Here is a 17,582-nt window from a genome sequence, read left to right on the forward strand (position 1 = left end):
GAAGAATATCACATTCCTTATTGATGGACTTCAGCTGGAGTTAGAGACGGTCATAAGAGTAGATAAGTGTCTTAGAGGATACATACCTTGTGGTTTGGAAACAGCCTTGTAAGGTAAGCGGTCAAACAGCCGGAACCAGACATCATTATCCTCCACCTGTGATTCCTGGGGGGGGATATTGAACCCCTCTTTCTGTGGGGGTATATTGAACCCCTCTTCTTGGGGGGGCATATTGAACCCCTCTTCCTCAAGGTGTCTATTGAACCCCTCTTCCTTAAGGGGTATATTGAACCCCTCTTCCTCAAGGTGTCTATTGAACCCCTCCTCCTGTGGGGTTATATTGACCCCCTCTTCCTGTGGGGGTATATTGAACCCCTCTTCCTCAAGGTGTCTATTGAACCCCTCTTCCTCAAGGTGTCTATTGAACCCCTCTTCCTTAAGGGGTATATTGAACCCCTCTTCCTGGGGGGGGATATTGAACCCCTCTTCCTCAAGGTGTCTATTGAACCCCTCTTCCTCAAGGTGTCTATTGAACCCCTCTTCCTCAAGGTGTCTATTGAACCCCTCTTCCTGAAGGGGTATATTGAACCCGTCTTCCTGAAGAAGTACTTTGAACCCCTTTTCCTCAAACACAGATGTTGTTCTGATGTCTCTTTCAATTTTCAATCCTTGCGTCTCCTGCTCCACTGATACCGACGCTGACTCTGTCTCTGCTTGTTCTTGCCAACTTTCCTGGACGACAGTGACCGTCTTCCTAACCTTCCTCTGGCTCACCACGACGTGAACGTCGTCGTCTAACGACCCAGATTTAAACCTCTCCTCAACCTCCCTCTCCCCGAAAAACACCCGTTTTATTTCATCTTCCAATTCGTCAACCTCACCTACCTCCAGCGTCTCCGCCAACTCCATCTCTACGTGTGATCTCTCTGGTTGAACTTCCTCTTCCTGTGCCATCTTTTCCACTTCCTCCCTCCCTAACTCCTCCTCGATCACTTCCTGGATCCTCTCCGCTAGCTCGTCCACTTCCTGAAGCCTGTCTTCGAGATCCCTCACCCCCCTCAACCTGTGTTCCAAATCCTCCATTTCCCTCAGCTCGTCCACTAAGCCTAAGGCCTCCTGCCATCTCTCAATGAACTCACTGTCTCTCACAACACCCCCCTTCACGTCCTCAGACCGTGCCTGGGCTAGGGAGGAGGTGATGGAGGAGGCCAGGGAGGAGGCTAGGGGAAGCAGAGGTAGGAGAGGAGCTTCATAAGTTACGAGTATGGCTTTACAGAACATCTGAGGATAAGGTTGAGATCACACATCAAACAGGTCACAGTTTTACAAAACCAACCACTCACATGGACGCGTTTCCTGTTGCTTGATGGTGAAACTCGGGTTGAAGTATTGGTACCAGTCGTCTCGCTGGTTAAACGCTGGTTGTAATAGTCTTTCCACAGAACTCCTGTTGGCATAGCCGAGTCTGGCCGAGGACACTGACAAAAACAATTGTGTGATACCTTTTTCGTCAGACATAGGCAGCATGTAATACTATGTAGCGATGGTATCATGAATCGGCCAGCATGAAACGTACTGGCGGCTAACAAACACATATCAACAGCAGAGAGGGGGAGACATGGTCACATAGCAAGAGAATTGTCTGATACCTGGCTGCTTCACGGCCTCAACAGACGGGATAAAGGGAAGAGAAGGACGGCGTCGAAGCAACGGAAACCACAGGTCTTCCTGCCTCTGGCCTGGCTGCCACCAGGTGGCGCCATACTGACCGGACCAGGCCCGGACCGGAGTACGGCCAGACCGCAGGCCGGCTGAGGGACAGATCACAGCTTTAACGCAATTAGATGGCGGTCGACGTAATGAAAGCGATGTTAGAAAGACAAGACGTACACGGCACATAGCTGAGCATCCAATACTCTGATGTTAGTGCAACGCGCGGAAGATGGGGAGACGTGAATCTGTTGGGAGTCATGGGAGATGTGGATGTGTTGGAGTCATGAAAGCTGGGGAGATGTGGATGTGTTGGAGTCATTGCAGATGTGGATGTGTTGGAGTCATTGGAGATGTGGATGTGTTGGAGTCATTGGAGATGTGGATGCGTTGGAGTCATTGCAGATGTGGATGTGTTGGAGTCATTTGAGATGTGGATGTGTTGGAGTCATTGGAGATGTGGATGTGTTGGAGTCATTTGAGATGTGGATGCGTTGGAGTCATTGGAGATGTGGATGCGTTGGAGTCATTGGAGATGTGGATGCGTTGGAGTCATTGGAGATGTGGATGTGTTGGAGTCATTGGAGATGTGGATGTGTTGGAGTCATTGGAGATGTGGATGTGTTGGAGTCATTGGAGATGTGGATGCGTTGGAGTCATTGGAGATGTGGATGTGTTGGAGTCATTGGAGATGTGGATGTGTTGGAGTCATTGGAGATGTGGAGACGGCTGAGTCACAAATGCGTCAAAGAATCCCAAAAGCGTGGAACTCATGTGTTACTTACCCCTTGAGGTCCAGGATAGCGAGGCAGAATGTAAGCAGCCACAAGCAACGGATGCACACGGTGATAGAGCCGTGACGAAGCACAATGTGACCATTCAATGAAATCACAAATATCATCAATGACGGAGCCGTGACCAATCGTGTGTGGGAGGTCGGGGCAGCCCGGGAGAATGCCAGGCAAAGCAGGAAGTCAACCATAACCGGTCAGAACCATAGGACGTTGGCTGGTCGTCAAGGAGACGGGGAATGAAGAGCGCCCGCATACAATATGCCTGGTGTGCATATAACATGTCATGTTACGCCAAGCAAAAAAACGGCCGTTTGTTAGTGAGGCGGAAGGACACGAAACGCAGTAAGCCGAGACAAGACAAGACAACGCCGTGAAGGGTTCCCCGCGCGGCTCCTCTGTACCTGATGGTGCCGGAGAGGGGCGTGGCCGGTCGGACTCCAGCATCTGGAACCAATCATCTACCTCAGATCTGCGGGCGGCTGAGAGACCCATCTCCAGCTGCGGCGGTGGGAAGAGTTAACTAGAGCCTGACCCTGCCCCCCCCCACCCCCCCAGCTGCCTGTGACCCGCGGCAGAACGTGAGCGTACCTTCCTCCAGGTTCCGCGAGAGCCTCTTGCTGGCGGAGCGGGTGAAGCGCGGGGCGGGGCGGTCGATCATGGAGCTGGCCTGCCGGCTCTGGGCCTGGGTGCGCCCGCTGTAGCGGAACTTGGACCCCAGGACCAGGAAGCGCCGGGACGAGGGGGGCTCGACGGTGGAGACCCTGAGAGAACCGACACAGCAGAGAACCCGTCAGGTATCTAAACCACAGCAGAGAACCCGTCAGGTATCTAAACTACAGCAGAGAAACCGTCAGGTATCTAAACCACAGCAGAGAACCCGTCAGGTATCTAAACCACAACAGAGAACCCGTTAGGTATCAAAACCACAACAGAGAACCCGTTAGGTAACTAAACCACAACAGAGAACCCGTCAGGTATCTAAACCACAACAGAGAACCCGTCAGGTATCTAAACCACAGCAGAGAACCCGTCAGGTATCTAAACCACAGCAGAGAACCCGTCAGGTATCTAAACTACAGCAGAGAACCCGTCAGGTATCTAAACCACAACAGAGAACCCGTCAGGTATCTAAACTACAGCAGAGAACCCGTCAGGTACCTAAACCACAGCAGAGAACCCGTCAGGTATCTAAACTACAGCATCGACCGCTCACTGTGGAGACCCTGAGAGAACCGACACAGCAGAGAACCCGTCAGGTATCTAAACCACAACAGAGAACCCGTCAGGTATCTAAACCACAACAGAGAACCCGTCAGGTATCTAAACTACAGCAGAGAACCCGTCAGGTATCTAAACCACAACAGAGAACCCGTCAGGTATCTAAACCACAGCAGAGAAACCGTCAGGTATCTAAACTACAGCAGAGAACCCGTCAGGTATCTAAACTACAGCAGAGAACCCGTCTATCTAAACCACAACAGAGAACCCGTCAGGTATCTAAACTACAGCAGAGAACCCGTCAGGTATCTAAACCACAACAGAGAACCCGTCAGGTATCTAAACTACAGCAGAGAACCCGTCAGGTATCTAAACCACAACAGAGAACCCGTCAGGTATCTAAACTACAGCAGAGAACCCGTCAGGTATCTAAACTACAGCAGAGAACCCGTCAGGTATCTAAACTACAGCAGAGAACCCGTCAGGTATCTAAACCACAACAGAGAACCCGTCAGGTATCTAAACTACAGCAGAGAACCCGTCAGGTATCTAAACTACAGCAGAGAACCCGTCAGGTATCTAAACTACAGCATCGACCGCTCTACGGTGGAGACTAGGGCCCGACCCATATTGATTTTTGAGTGCCGATGCCGATTATTTTAAGAGAAAAATTACGATTACGATTTAATCGGCAGATTAAAAGCAAAACAAAAAAAAGCCTATAAAACGTAGTTTTTGATACCTTAAATATACTTTAAACACTTTTGACGAATATGTGAATTGAATGCAGAACCTTTGAGTGTTTTAGAATACATTTACAGTAAAAAATGAGTGGAATGTAAAATGTAAAATAAATAACTAACTCCCAATGTGCTGCGCTCGTGAGCAGTGACTAACACGTGCGTGCTGAGCAGTATGGTCTCACCGTTAGAGTCTACAGTATAACAAATTAACATGGCCTGGGACCTAAAGAAAAACAGGCACAACATGCTCAAACAACGCGTCTTGTGTACATTGGTGAGGTGAGCGCGCAGCTGCCTGAACGAGCGTGCTTTCATGTTGTACGGTAAAATTCTATCTCCTCTTTTTTACTCCAGCTAAAGTTGTTAGTTAGCAGGCGAGTAGGAGCGCAATCTGCAGGATACTAAGAGCAATAACATTACAAAAAAAAAAATAAATAAAAAAAAAAAATCGGTTGGAATCTGCGTCTTTTTGGCAAATGTCGATTATTTTCAAAAAAGCTATAATCGGCCGATTAAATCGGCAGGCCGATGAATCGGTCGGGCCCTAGTGGAGACCCTGAGAGAACATTAACATATACACTAACATTTAAGGCAATAAGCAGACGCTTCCATCCAAAGTCACTTACAATAAGTACATTTGTCATAAGAAAGAGAAACAATAATATATCGCTGTCTGTACAGTAAGGATGTTCCTAGAACCAAGTGCCAAGCACTGACAATCTCTAGATTACCTCCTTCCCTGTATACAACAAAGATAGCTAGGATAAGATGCTACAAAATGCTAAGTACTGTACATCACAACAGATAAAACGCCAGATGTTTTAACTACAGCCTTGACAACACAATTAACCCTTCAACCCTGACTGACATTCCCCGTGGGCCCCATTCTCACGACACCCGTAAAGACCCTGCTTACAGTTAGTGTTTGACATCACCACTAACAGCAAATAATCTCTGGCCACCAAAGCCCTGACTACTCTAACCCGGGACCGACACGCTGGGCGGTGGGGGTTTCCCCGGGGGAACTACTTTAGAGATCACAGCGTTGATGAGGGTAAGAGGTTGAGTGACAGGATCCCATTAGCAGGGATCAGGAAACAGAGACGCCCGGTTACCTGAAGAAGGTGTGGTGCTCCACAGACACTTTCCACAGCTTCTTGGAGGCCTTGTAGTTGGGCAGCTTGAAGCCTATGGTGCTCTCATACTGCTCTTGCTGTGGACCAAAACAAGAGCTGTTACTGGCTGATATAGCATGACACACAGCCTAAGATTGAACTGGATTAAATAATGAGAATCTCCATTTTAAAGCGTTGTTATATTCAAATTCATAATTTAATATTGTAGACGTAAATCTACGTATTTTAAATCCTGAAACACAAATCGATTTAACGCTGTGTTTCAGCATGTACAGTGTGTTTTTTTAAAAATCGACCGTACAGTTCAACATTTTTCAAGGAACCTGAGAAAGACACATAAAAGTCGGCAACAACACAAGCACATTAAAATGTACCGTCAAACGGACAGCGGAGGAGGAACGCTGGAGCTCACCTCGGACGGGCGTATCTTAATGAAGAAGCTGCTGCGCTTGTAAGACAGCTTCAGCACTTTGGGCCAGGGGAAACGGTTGATCCGCAGCTTATCTTTGTAGACCATCAGCCCCCCGGAGCAGACCCCCAGCGTGATGTCGACGCCCTCCAGGTCCTACGTCAGACACACACAGTTGGCATCGCTTGTTTCCTTTCAAGCGTTCACTTGTGCAGCGCTGAACGCAACGCCATTGGCTCTGACTTTAAACATGTTCCGGCCACTGGCCACTAGGAGGCAGTGTTACCCGCGGTGAGGGTCATGGCTATGAGGTCCTTATTGTAACAGGATAACCTTGCAGCAAACTTATAACAGTATAAAAACTGGAATTGCAGGCCTCTGTTATTATGCAGACATGCTCATACTCATTATAACATTATTGCTTTATAAATAATATATTTCTGCCAACATAATAGTTACTTCGGGAACTTGCACCACGACTTCAGGCGTTTAATCATTTGATTGGTGAACTGTATGTGACTCTAAACAGCAGATCCGACTCCTTGCATAACCCCGGTCCAGACCTTGGCTTGGTGCAGGTCTACTCCGTACATGGACAGCTTCTTGGCATTCTCCAGGAACAGCAGGTCTGCCTGAGCTGGACTCATGGACCTGGGGGCGCACGGCACAGAGAGGGGAGGATAAAGACCCCAGAGTCGAAACCCGGCAGGTCTCCCTGAGCCATCGTGGTCACACACACACACACACACACACACACACACACACACACACACACACACACACACACACACACACACACACACACACTACGGTGGCGCCTGATAAAGGCCTGGCTGCTCTTATCTGGCAGAGCCAGAGCGCTGTCAGGGATCCCCTCCCTCGCCGCACCGCCCCTGCGGCCGGGCTTCACCTGTAGGTGCGGTGCAGCTCCATGACCTTGTCCTCCAGCTCGGGGCTCTGGCCCGGGGCCAGGCTGAGCTCCCTGACGTAGTCCTGGCCGTGGAGCTCCGGGTCGTACTCCCCCAGCTCCGACTGGGCGGCGTAGGAGCCCAGCAGGGAGAGGGTGACGAAGGAGCAGGGCAGCACGCCGCCCATGATGTCCTTCCTCAGTTGGAGACACAGGTAGTACCTTCAGGAGGACGAGACGCTGGCTTTAGAACACAAGGCTAACAGGTAGAGCCTTCAGGAGGACGAGACGCTGGCTTTAGAACACAAGGCTAACAGGTAGAGCCCTCAGGAGGACGAGACGCTGGCTTTAGAACACGAGGCTAACAGGTAGAGCCCTCAGGAGGACGAGACGCTGGCTTTAGAACACGAGGCTAACAGGTAGAGCCCTCAGAAGGACGAGACGCTGGCTTTAGAACACGAGGCTAACAGGTAGAGCCTTCAGGAGGACGAGACGCTGGCTTTAGAACACGAGGCTAACAGGTAGAGCCCTCAGGAGGACGAGACGCTGGCTTTAGAACACGAGGCTAACAGGTAGAGCCTTCAGGAGGACGAGACGCTGGCTTTAGAACACGAGGCTAACAGGTAGAGCCTTCAGGAGGACGAGACGCTGGCTTTAGAACACGAGGCTAACAGGTAGAGCCTTCAGGAGGACGAGACGCTGGCTTTAGAACACGAGGCTAACAGGTAGAGCCCTCAGGAGGACGAGACGCTGGCTTTAGAACACGAGGCTAACAGGTAGAGCCCTCAGGAGGACGAGACGCTGGCTTTAGAACACGAGGCTAACAGGTAGAGCCCTCAGGAGGACGAGACGCTGGCTTTAGAACACGAGGCTAACAGGTAGAGCCCTCAGGAGGACGAGACGCTGGCTTTAGAACACGAGGCTAACAGGTAGAGCCTTCAGGAGGACGAGACGCTGGCTTTAGAACACGAGGCTAACAGGTAGAGCCTTCAGGAGGACGAGACGCTGGCTTTAGAACACGAGGCTAACAGGTAGAGCCCTCAGGAGGACGAGACGCTGGCTTTAGAACACGCAGTGGTGAGACTTGCAGCTTTTATCAAGTCAGAGGCTAACCTTAACCTGAGAACCACTAGGCTAACCCTAACCCTAACCTCAGAACCACTAGGCTAAACCTAACCCGAGAACAACTAGGCTAACCCTAACCTGAGAACCACTAGGCTAAACCTAACCCGAGAACAACTAGGCTAACCTTAACCTGAGAACCACTAGGCTAAACCTAACCCGAGAACTAGGCTAACCTTAACCTGAGAACCACTAGGCTAACCCTAACCCGGGAACAACTAGGCGCGAGACTCATGTGGCTCGCCAAGCCTTCATTAATAATTATTATCAATTATTATGCCCTAATAATTATTAGATAATGATTATTATCATATTTACATAATTTATATAAATACTCAAAACGGTTTATATTTAATTTATATTGCTAAAGGGCTGGAAACGGTCACCAATCTGCCAACACTGCTAGTAATAGTAGTAGTAGTAGTAATAGTGGTAGTAGTAGTAGTAGTAGTAGTAGTAGTAGTAGTAGTGGTAGTAGTAGTAGTAGTAGTAGTAGTAATAGCATAGTAGTGGTAATAGTAGTGGTACTAGTAATAGCTTTGAACGCTGATAGGCTGTCCAAGCATCACGCGAAATTCGCAGTAAAGTTCAAATACTCAAACTTTGAAATAATCAGATATTTTCAACGTTGAATCACAGTTATTTCACCGCGCTTTCTTCGATTCGCGCCACCGTTTTTTCCGGCAGAAAATCTGCCTTTGTACGCTTCGTTGCGTTGACTTTGTATGGATTTGTGCCGCGCCTTAGTGAACGCACCTGGGAGTGAACGCACCTGGGAGTGAACGCACCTGGGAGTGAACGCACCTGGGAGTGAACGCACCTGGGAGTGAACGCACCTGGGAGTGAACTCTTGGCTTTGTGTGCAGTAATATTTCAGCCACTAAACAACTTCTACAACCTCTAACCCGAACCTGAGAACACCTGACTATAGAGCGGCTGCATTAATCACAACACAAGGTTAGCTTAGTAGTGAGAAGTCATCATTAGTTAGTACTAGGTCATCATTAGTTAGTACTAGAGCTCCTTATTAGTCAGTACTAAACGTCAAGGTCATCATTAGTAACTACTAGACACAGTGCGTTATGTTTTCAGGGACCTGGTGGTCCTCATTAGTTAGTACTAGGTCATCATTAGTTAGTACTAGTCACAGAGCTATCTGTTCAGGGACCTGGTGATCATCATTAGCTAGTACTAGAGGTCGTCATTAGTAGTGAGTACTTATCGTCAAGGTCAACATTAGTTAGTACTAATCGTGGAGGTCATCATTAGTTAGTACTAGCACAGACTTATGTTTTCAGGGACCAGGAGGTCCTCATTAGCTAGTACTAGAGGTCATCGTTAGCTAGTGCTAGAGGTCATCATTAGCTAGTACTAGAGGTCATCATTAGCTAGTGCTAGAGGTCATCATTAGTTAGTACTAGTCAGAGGGTTGTGTGTTCAGGGACCTGGAGGTCCTCATTAGCTAGTTAGTTATCTGTTTTCAGGGACCTGGTGGTCAGCATTAGTTAGTACTAGTCACCTGGTGATGTCCTCGGTGAGCTGCGCTGGGTCTGGGGGGTAGAACTTGACGCTGAAGGTGAACTCGTACACGGCCCCAGAGACGTGCTTCCTGATCTCCTTGGCCGCGTCCAGCCAGGTCTGGTGAACGGTTGGAGTAGTTAGTTTGGACGCTTTTCATCATTTCTGACATTATCAGTGCTTCAGCCGTCAGGTGGACTACCTTGTTGGTGGGAGTCTCCCAGTTAGCCAGGCCAAAGTAGTCCTTCTCCACCAGGTTGAGATGGTCACACACTCTGGTGAGCAACTCCTGGCCTTTGGCATGTTTCTAAAGGACAGAGAGAGAGAAGGACATATACACAACGACAGGCAGACACAAAGAGAAAGATTGGTAAGTATTCAGGATCAGTATATCTGTGCAACTCAATTTATTCAGAACTTAACCGTAACAGTGAAAAAAGTAGAACGGAATTTAAGACACAGAAAGTAGAAAGATACGAAGGATGAAAGAAGAAATTGACTTTTCTTACATCAAGTTCACACTCAAACTCGACGTCATCCAACAGAATCACTTTGCACTGCATGTTTTTTAGTTTTCTAGAGATGCTGGCCTCCTCTGTCTTCTTCTGGGCTTCCTCCGCTGGAGACTGGTCCTTCTGGGATTTGCTCTCTTCTGCAGTCTTGTCCTTTTTCTGGGATTTCTTCTCCTCTACAGACTTGTCCTTCTTCTCCTTCTTCCCCTTCTCCTTTTTCTTCTCCTTTTTCTCCTCCTTCACTCCTTCCACTGCAGGTTCTGCTTCCTTAGCGTCTGGTTCCTCCTCCTCCTTCACGACGGGCGCTGGATTCTCCTGGTTCTCCTGCTCCTCCTCCTTCACCACCTAGACAGCACAGCATCGTACTCAGGTCAAACACAGGTCTGGTGCAGGCTACTGCTGAACCTAACATCCTAATATCTAGCATCATGTTGCACGGGTTAATCCAACTGAAGACAAGAATGCAAATGTAGCTTGAAGATGATATGATATTACATAAAGCAAGATGAAGCTAGTGATACAAATCTAGTATTAGCAATCGTAGCCCCTCTGGGCTGCTTCTCTTGTTTGATTGGTTTATATTTGCATGAGCACTCAAAGTGTTTAGGTCACTACAACAGAAAGCGTTGCCCTTCTACCCTGCCTCCCAGCCTCACGTTTCCTGTGTCTCCAACACTACTTCGTGCGACATCTACCGGGGCTCAGATCTGAACCGTGTGACGCTCACCTGGTTCTCTGTGCAGTCGATGGAGTTCTGCTCGGCTGGATGTTCTATCTCAGGCTCCGTCTTCAGCTCCGCCTCTGGCGCTGCGATGGGAGCTTTCACCTGCTCCTCGGTTGTCCCTTTCGCCTCCTTCTGTCCTTTCTCCTCCGCCTTGTCGGCCTTCTTCACAGCAGGCTTCTCCTTCTCCTCTTTCTTCTTGGCCTCCTTTAGTTTCTCCTCCTTCTTCTTGGCCTCCTTTAGTTTCTCCTCCTCCTTCTTCTTGGCCTCCTCTTTCTTCTTGGCCTCCTTTAGTTTCTCCTCCTCCTTCTTCTTGGCCTCCTTTAGTTTCTCCTCCTCCTTCTTCTTGGCCTCCTTTAGTTTCTCCTCCTCCTTCTTCTTGGCCTCCTTTAGTTTCTCCTCCTCCTTCTTCTTGGCCTCCTTTAGTTTCTCCTCCTCCTTCTTCTTGGCCTCCTTTAGTTTCTCCTCTTCTCTCTTCTTGGCCTCCTTTAGTTTCTCCTCCTCTTTCTTTTTGGTCTTCTCCTCCTCCTCTGCTTTCCTCTTTGCCCTCTCCTCCTCCTTCTTCTTGGCCTTTTCTTCCTTCTCCTTTTTCTTCACCTGGTTCTTGTCAACCTTTTCTTCCTCCTTGTTCTCCTTATTTTCTGATTCTTCCTTCTTGTCCTTCTCCTCAGCTTTGGGTTCCTTCTTCTCCTCAACTATGGTCTCCTTCTTGTCCTCAGCTTTGGGCTTCTCCTCCTCAACTGTGGTCTCCTTCTCCTCCTCAACTGTGGTCTCCTTCTTGTCCTCAGCTTTGGGCTTCTCCTCCTCAACTGTGGTCTCCTTCTCCTCCTCAACTATGGTCTCCTTCTTGTCCTCAGCATTGGGCTTCTCCTCCTCAACTATGGTCTCCTTCTCCTCCTCAACTATGGTCTCCTTCTCCTGTTTCTCCTCTACTCTCTGCTGTGCAACGTCTTCCTCCTTCTTTGCAGCTTTTTTCTCCTCCTCTTTCTGCTTCGCCTCCGCCTTTTTCCGACTGTCTTTTCTTTTCCTTTTACCTCCCTTCTTCTCCACCTTCTCCTCCTCCTTTTCCTTCTCCTCGATCTTCTCCTCTTTGTCTTTCTGGGCCGGTTTTACCTCCGCCTTCTGCTCCTCCCCTTTGGCCTCCTTCTTCTCCGCTTTGGCCTCCTTCTTCTCTGCTTTGGCCTCCTTCTCTGCTTTGGCCTCCTTCTTCTCTGCTTTGGCCTCCTTCTCTGCTTTGGCCTCCTTTTTCTCCCCTTTGGCCTCCTTTTCTGCTTTGACCTCCTTTACTGCCTTTGCCTCCTTCTCTGCTTTAGCCTCCTTCTCACCTTTGGCCTCCTTCTCCCCTTTGGCCTCCTTCTCCCCTTTGGCCTCCTTCTCCCCTTTGGCCTCCTTCTCCCCTTTGGCCTCCTTCTCCCCTTTGGCCTCTGCCTTCCCCTCTTTGACCTTCTCCTTCTCCTCAGCCTTTGCCTCCTCTACCTCCACCAGTACTTTCTCCTCTTTGTTCTCCTTCTCCTCGCTGACCTTCTCCGCCTCGAAGCCCTCTCCCTCGGAGCACTGGGAGCGCCGCTTCATGAAGTTGGAGAAGAGGCGGGAGAGGCCTTTCCCGGCCGAGGTGCGGGCCCGGGGCCTCAGCTGCACCTCTTCAGCGGTCCCAGCCTCCGAGGCCGGCTCCGGGGCCTTACTGCTGGGGGCTCCCTTCTCTGCTGCTGCTGCTGGAGCGTCGCCGGCGGACTCTGGCTTTCCCTTGTTCTCCTTGTTCTCACTCTTCTCCTCCTTCCCTGGGTTCTCCTCCTTCCCTGGGTTCTCGTCGTTCTCCGGCTTCTCCTTGTTGTCCTGCTGGGGCTCCCGTTGGGGTTCGGCACTGCCGGACTTCGGCTTTCCTTCAGTGTCCGCCTCGCTCACCGCGCTCGCCTCTGTTGTCATGGTAGCCACTGGGATGGGGAAGAACGGGAAAGGCAGGGAAGGTCAGAGCACGGCTCAATGGGTTAACGCGCTATATTTGGAACACAACATCCCAAACATGCAGACCTAGGCTACAATCCGGACAAGTAACTTGGTACGCACCCAGCACCGCAGGGCAAACACAAGCTGTACATCACCCCAGCCCTGTAGCTAGTGTGCGTGTTGTCATGTTTTAGTGAGTGTGTAGTTATGTTTGAGCATATGTGCTGGTGTAGGCGTCCAAGTCTTTTAGTGTGAGTTTGGATTTTAATTGTTTAATTGTGATTTTGTGTGTGTGCAAGTGTGGTTGGGTGTGTGTAATTCCGTTTTATTGTGTGTGTGTGTGTGTGTGTGTGTGTGTGTGTGTGTGTGTGTGTGTGTGTGCATGCATGAGAGCTGATTAATTATTCTCCAAATGCTCATTAAAATATTGGAAGACAATGGAGGTCTTTCTGCTCTGCGGCAGCTTATTAGGACATCTCTTCATCAAACCCAGACAAATACCCTGCCTCCTCTTCATCAGACCCAGACAAATTCCCAGTCTCCTCTTCATCAAACCCAGACCAATGCTCTGTCTTCTTCATCTAACCCCAAACTCCTCTTCATCAAAATTAACCATTGTGTGTGTACTGCAATGCTTGCGTATTGCATATGTGTGTACTGCATCCATGTGCGTGTTTACTGCTTGTGTGTGTGTGTGTGTGTGTGTGTGTGTGTGTGTGTGTGTGTGTGTGTGTGTGTGTGTGTGTGTGTGTGTACTGCACATTTGTGTGCTGCCTGTGTGTGCTGCCTGTGTGTGCTGCCTGTGTGTGCTGCCTGTGTGTGCTACCTGTGTGTGCTGCCTGTGTGTGCTGCCTGTGTGTGCTGTTAACATACACATGCGGCCCTGCAGCCCAGTGACATAACCCCAGCGCTCCACTCCTAGGCGAACGGTAGACAGCAGTAACACCACAGATAGCTCAGTGCTGCCCTGCGCTCGTGATGCACCTCTGAGTCCAGAGTCGAGCCTGCGGCCGACGGGGCAGGGTGTCTCCGTCTCCAAGACATATGTAGGCTAACTCCAGTCGGGTCTTGGACCCTTTCTTCAAATAGACAGAGGGCGAGGGAGGGAGACAGGGGGAGGGGGGAGACAGGGGGAGGGGGGAGACAGGGGGAGGGGGGAGACGGGGGGGAGGGGCTGAGGAGACAGGCAGACTAATAGGCCAATCATCCAGATGTACAGCCCCCACACTATGCATATTTCTATAGAAATATAGTATAGAGCAGTACTTAATGTAATAGGACAACGGGGAGGGGGGAGAGGGGGGGCGACCAAATCCTCTTCAGCACTCCCATTGTTTGTCCTGGGACCAGTAACTGTGTCACTAATCCAGGGTCCCCCTCCCCCCTCTACAACTCTCAACCCCCCACTGGGCTGTGTCCCACCCAGGTCACAACACACACACAACCATCCAATCAGGCACACACACACACACACACAACCATCCAATCAGGCACACACACACACACACACACACACACACGCACACAACCATCCAATCAGGCACACACACACGCACACACACACTCTGTGCATGCATCAGTGGTCGCGGGTCCTCTGGGTATTTTAGCGCTCCGTCATGTGAACGGTGATGTCAGGAGGCAGACGCCTCCCTCATGGAGCAGCTGTGGCCGCTGCCTCCTCCATTTTGAGTGTTCCACCTAACATCTCTCTAACGGCCAGCTGAGCAGGTCCGGCCCGTGACCGATGGGGACGGAGACGTCCTCCTCCTCAGATCCGTCAGCCATCATTAAAATAGGCGACACACTTTTGATTAAGGGGGAGATGATGGAGGAGAACGCGAGCCGTATTGTCAAAACGCTGACATTTGTGTCTAGGAGGGAGCCACTGATTGGCTAAATAATAGATGAGGAGGGCTACTCTCCAGCAGGCCTGAGCTCACAAAGAGAGTTCATCTGGTCCAAGGGGGGGCTCGGCCTATCCTAGCCCCGGATACACATGCTATCACTGCAGCTGAAACTAACTCACATTACATGTATGGCTGTTGATATATTTCTGAAGCATAATTTACATTTATTTTTGATGAAATTAAGGCCAAAAAAATTGCCTTCATTTCAAATGATTAAAGGGCAACAATTTATTATATTAAATAGTAGATAGTTTTAAAAAACAAACCAAAAAAAGTCAAGTGGGCTACCATATCTCCCAGTAGACTACCATATCTCCCAGTAGACTACCATATCTCCCAGTAGACTACCATATCTCCCAGTAGACTACCATATCTACCAGTAGACTACCATACCTACCAATAGACTACCATATCAAGACTACCATATCTCCCAGTAGACTACCATATCTCCCAGTAGACTACCATATCTACCGGTAGACTACCATACCTACCAGTAGACTACCATATCTACCAGTAGACTACCATATCTACCAGTGGGATACCCTATCTACGAGTAGACTACCCTATCTACCAGTAAGCTACCCTATCTACCAGTAGACTACCCTTCCTACCAGTAGCCTACTATTACCAGTGTTTTCCATTCATAGATTTAGTGTGGCAGTAGTGTGGCAACATCAAAACATGAATTCAATAGATTCTAAATAAAGCTATGCTTGGCTTAGAACGCACAGAAAGTGCTGTCTGAGAGAGAGAGAGAGAGAGAGAGAGAGAGAGAGAGAGAGAGAGAGAGAGAGAGAGAGAGAGAGAGAGAGAGAGAGATGAAATAAGCTGAGTGGAGATGAGAAGGCTGAATAGAAAAGAGCTTGCAGATGAGGAGGTATAAATAGCTCCATATGCTGGGGGGCAGACACTCATTAGCGAGCCTTTCTGACAAGTGCACATCTATTAATGTTCCCCCCGTGCCACACGCATCCATGCAAACACACACAGGCTCAAGCTGCTTTAAGCTACTACCATTGATTTGCATCTGAATTTGAATAGTGTTGTCTTCCTTCCCTGACCAATCAGAAGAGAGGATCCACCACGTTGGACCTGCGCAGTCAGAGGAGGAAACGAGGCTTATGGAATTAGAAGAGTTTAGAGGTAATCAGGCCTCAAGTGATCAAGAGAGATTATCTCCCTCTATCTATACTCATCTATGCACCAATATCTCCATCATCTATCCATATGTACTCATATCTCCATCCATCATCTATCCATATGTACTCATATCTCCATCCATCATCTATCCATATGTACTCATATCTCCATTCATCATCTATCCCGATCAATGCACTCATATCTCCATCTATGTACCCATATATCCGTCTAGCTATCCTCATCTATGCACTCGTATCTCCATCTGTGTGTTTGTATATCAATGATTTCTAACCAACGCAGTCGATTCGTCGTCTCTTTCGTCCGTTATCATAACGTGGCAGCTGATTGGACATTGTGGTCGACATGAACGATGGTGTCTTCTTGTCCCTACCCTCCCTTCGAGGCGCCCCTCTCCAGGTGGGGGCTGAAGAGGGGGTCTGTGTACACTAGGGGACCCCCGAGTTGGGCTCCTCCAGCTCCTAGCAGGGCCTGTGCATCGCGACGTCTCCACCCAGAGACTGCAGACATTTATGGAGCATGGGAGTGTTATTCCTTATTTAGATGGATACTGTATGCTTTTTTTAGCCATAGTATAGTCATTTGTCGTGAGATTATTGACATATTTCGCATTAGGGCAAATGCTTACCGTGGCAAAACATACGTTTCTATCTATTTAGGAGTTACCGGACTACGCCAACCCTCCAGCCTTCTCACTATGGCGATGTCTCGCCAAGCGCTACACTGGTAGGACCCTTATGGCAGGCGTGCAGGCCAGGGATGCCTTCGTTTAGAAAGACAGTACTCTGTTTGCTTATGAGCGACCCACTGCGGTTTTCATATTAGCCTTCAACAGGAGCTTTGGATTATTTTCTTATTTATATTTCCTACTTTGTCTCCAAAGTGGCAGTGATTGTTTTTCTTTTAGATAAAATCATTAATGAGCGGGTAGGGAACACATCCTCCTCTTGTAGATGCTTGCAGGTAGACCGTGGGAACGGGGTCTCAAACCCACAACCTTTTGCACGGCGATCCGACACCGTGACCGCTTTAACCTGCCTCCTGATTAGATAATGTCGTGGTTGATTAATTTATGAGTGATTCATTTGCATTGGTTTAAAAAGTTACAGATTTGGATGAAGAAGATGTTGGTTCAGATCTGGTCCGCTAAGCATTTAATGTTGATGGAAAGAATCAGGCTAATTTGTATCAACAAACAATACTTATTACTAATATGAGCCATTACGAACAACTACTCTACTAATACTAACATTAACCAAGACTAACAACTACTCTACTAATACTAACATTAACCAAGACTAACAACTACTCTACTAATACTAACATTAACCAAGACTAACAACTACTCTACTAATACCAATGCTAGCCATGACTAACCACTACTCTACTAATACCAATACTAGTAGCCATGACTAACCAGTAACCTCTCCTCTACTATGACTAACCACTCCTCTACTCTAATATTACCATCCATGACTAACCACTCCTCTGCTACTACTAACCCTAACCCTACTCCACCACTACTCCCACCCTAAAAGCCTGCCGAGCATATGAGCAGCACAGGACCAATCAGCGTCATTAAGTTAGCAATAAGCCACATAAAGGCTCCTCGCTCTCTCCCGGCGTAAGGCGATCCTCCAGTCCATCCTAACCTAATCAATACGGCAGATGGGCCGTCCCCTGACGCTGCTGCCTGAGGGGCTCAGGGACGGAGGGAGTGCTGCCATTGATTTGAAAGCTACTCCAAATCCATTCCCGGCGTCATCTTAGCCCGGGCGGTGGG

The 17,582-nt window shown here is 48.9% G+C and overlaps 2 protein-coding genes across 20 annotated transcripts in view; both read right to left on the bottom strand.

Moving 5' to 3' along the window:
• Window positions 1-17,582, bottom strand: part of LOC132460209 (protein 4.1-like) — a 38,353-nt gene that overhangs the window by 15,630 nt on the left and 5,141 nt on the right. For 14 of the 19 annotated variants that reach the window (XM_060055280.1, XM_060055293.1, XM_060055289.1 and 11 more), the window contains exons 1-5: window positions 3,093-3,229; window positions 2,906-3,002; window positions 1,650-1,829; window positions 1,344-1,478; window positions 87-1,220 (exon numbers count right to left, since the gene is read on the bottom strand). In XM_060055280.1, the coding sequence (XP_059911263.1) occupies window positions 87-1,220; window positions 1,344-1,478; window positions 1,650-1,829; window positions 2,906-2,996 (1,540 nt within the window). In that variant the 5' untranslated portion in view covers window positions 2,997-3,002; window positions 3,093-3,229. Of the gene's footprint in view, window positions 1-86; window positions 1,221-1,343; window positions 1,479-1,649; window positions 1,830-2,905; window positions 3,003-3,092; window positions 3,266-5,580; window positions 5,679-6,013; window positions 6,167-6,573; window positions 6,662-6,920; window positions 7,140-9,558; window positions 9,678-9,759; window positions 9,865-10,066; window positions 10,415-10,796; window positions 12,722-17,582 lie in introns of those variants that run through there. The other 5 variants (XM_060055296.1, XM_060055295.1, XR_009526368.1 and 2 more) reach the window with 4 other exon arrangements.
• Window positions 15,537-17,582, bottom strand: part of LOC132460211 (casein kinase II subunit alpha-like) — a 31,466-nt gene continuing 29,420 nt past the window's right edge. Inside the window, exon 16 of the mRNA XM_060055298.1 lies at window positions 15,537-15,547. The gene's annotated coding sequence lies outside the window, so the exon portion shown is untranslated. The remainder of the gene's footprint in view (window positions 15,548-17,582) is intronic.

The sequence above is a fragment of the Gadus macrocephalus genome, chromosome 6 (assembly GCF_031168955.1).
Source record: "Gadus macrocephalus chromosome 6, ASM3116895v1".
Lineage (NCBI taxonomy): Eukaryota > Metazoa > Chordata > Actinopteri > Gadiformes > Gadidae > Gadus > Gadus macrocephalus.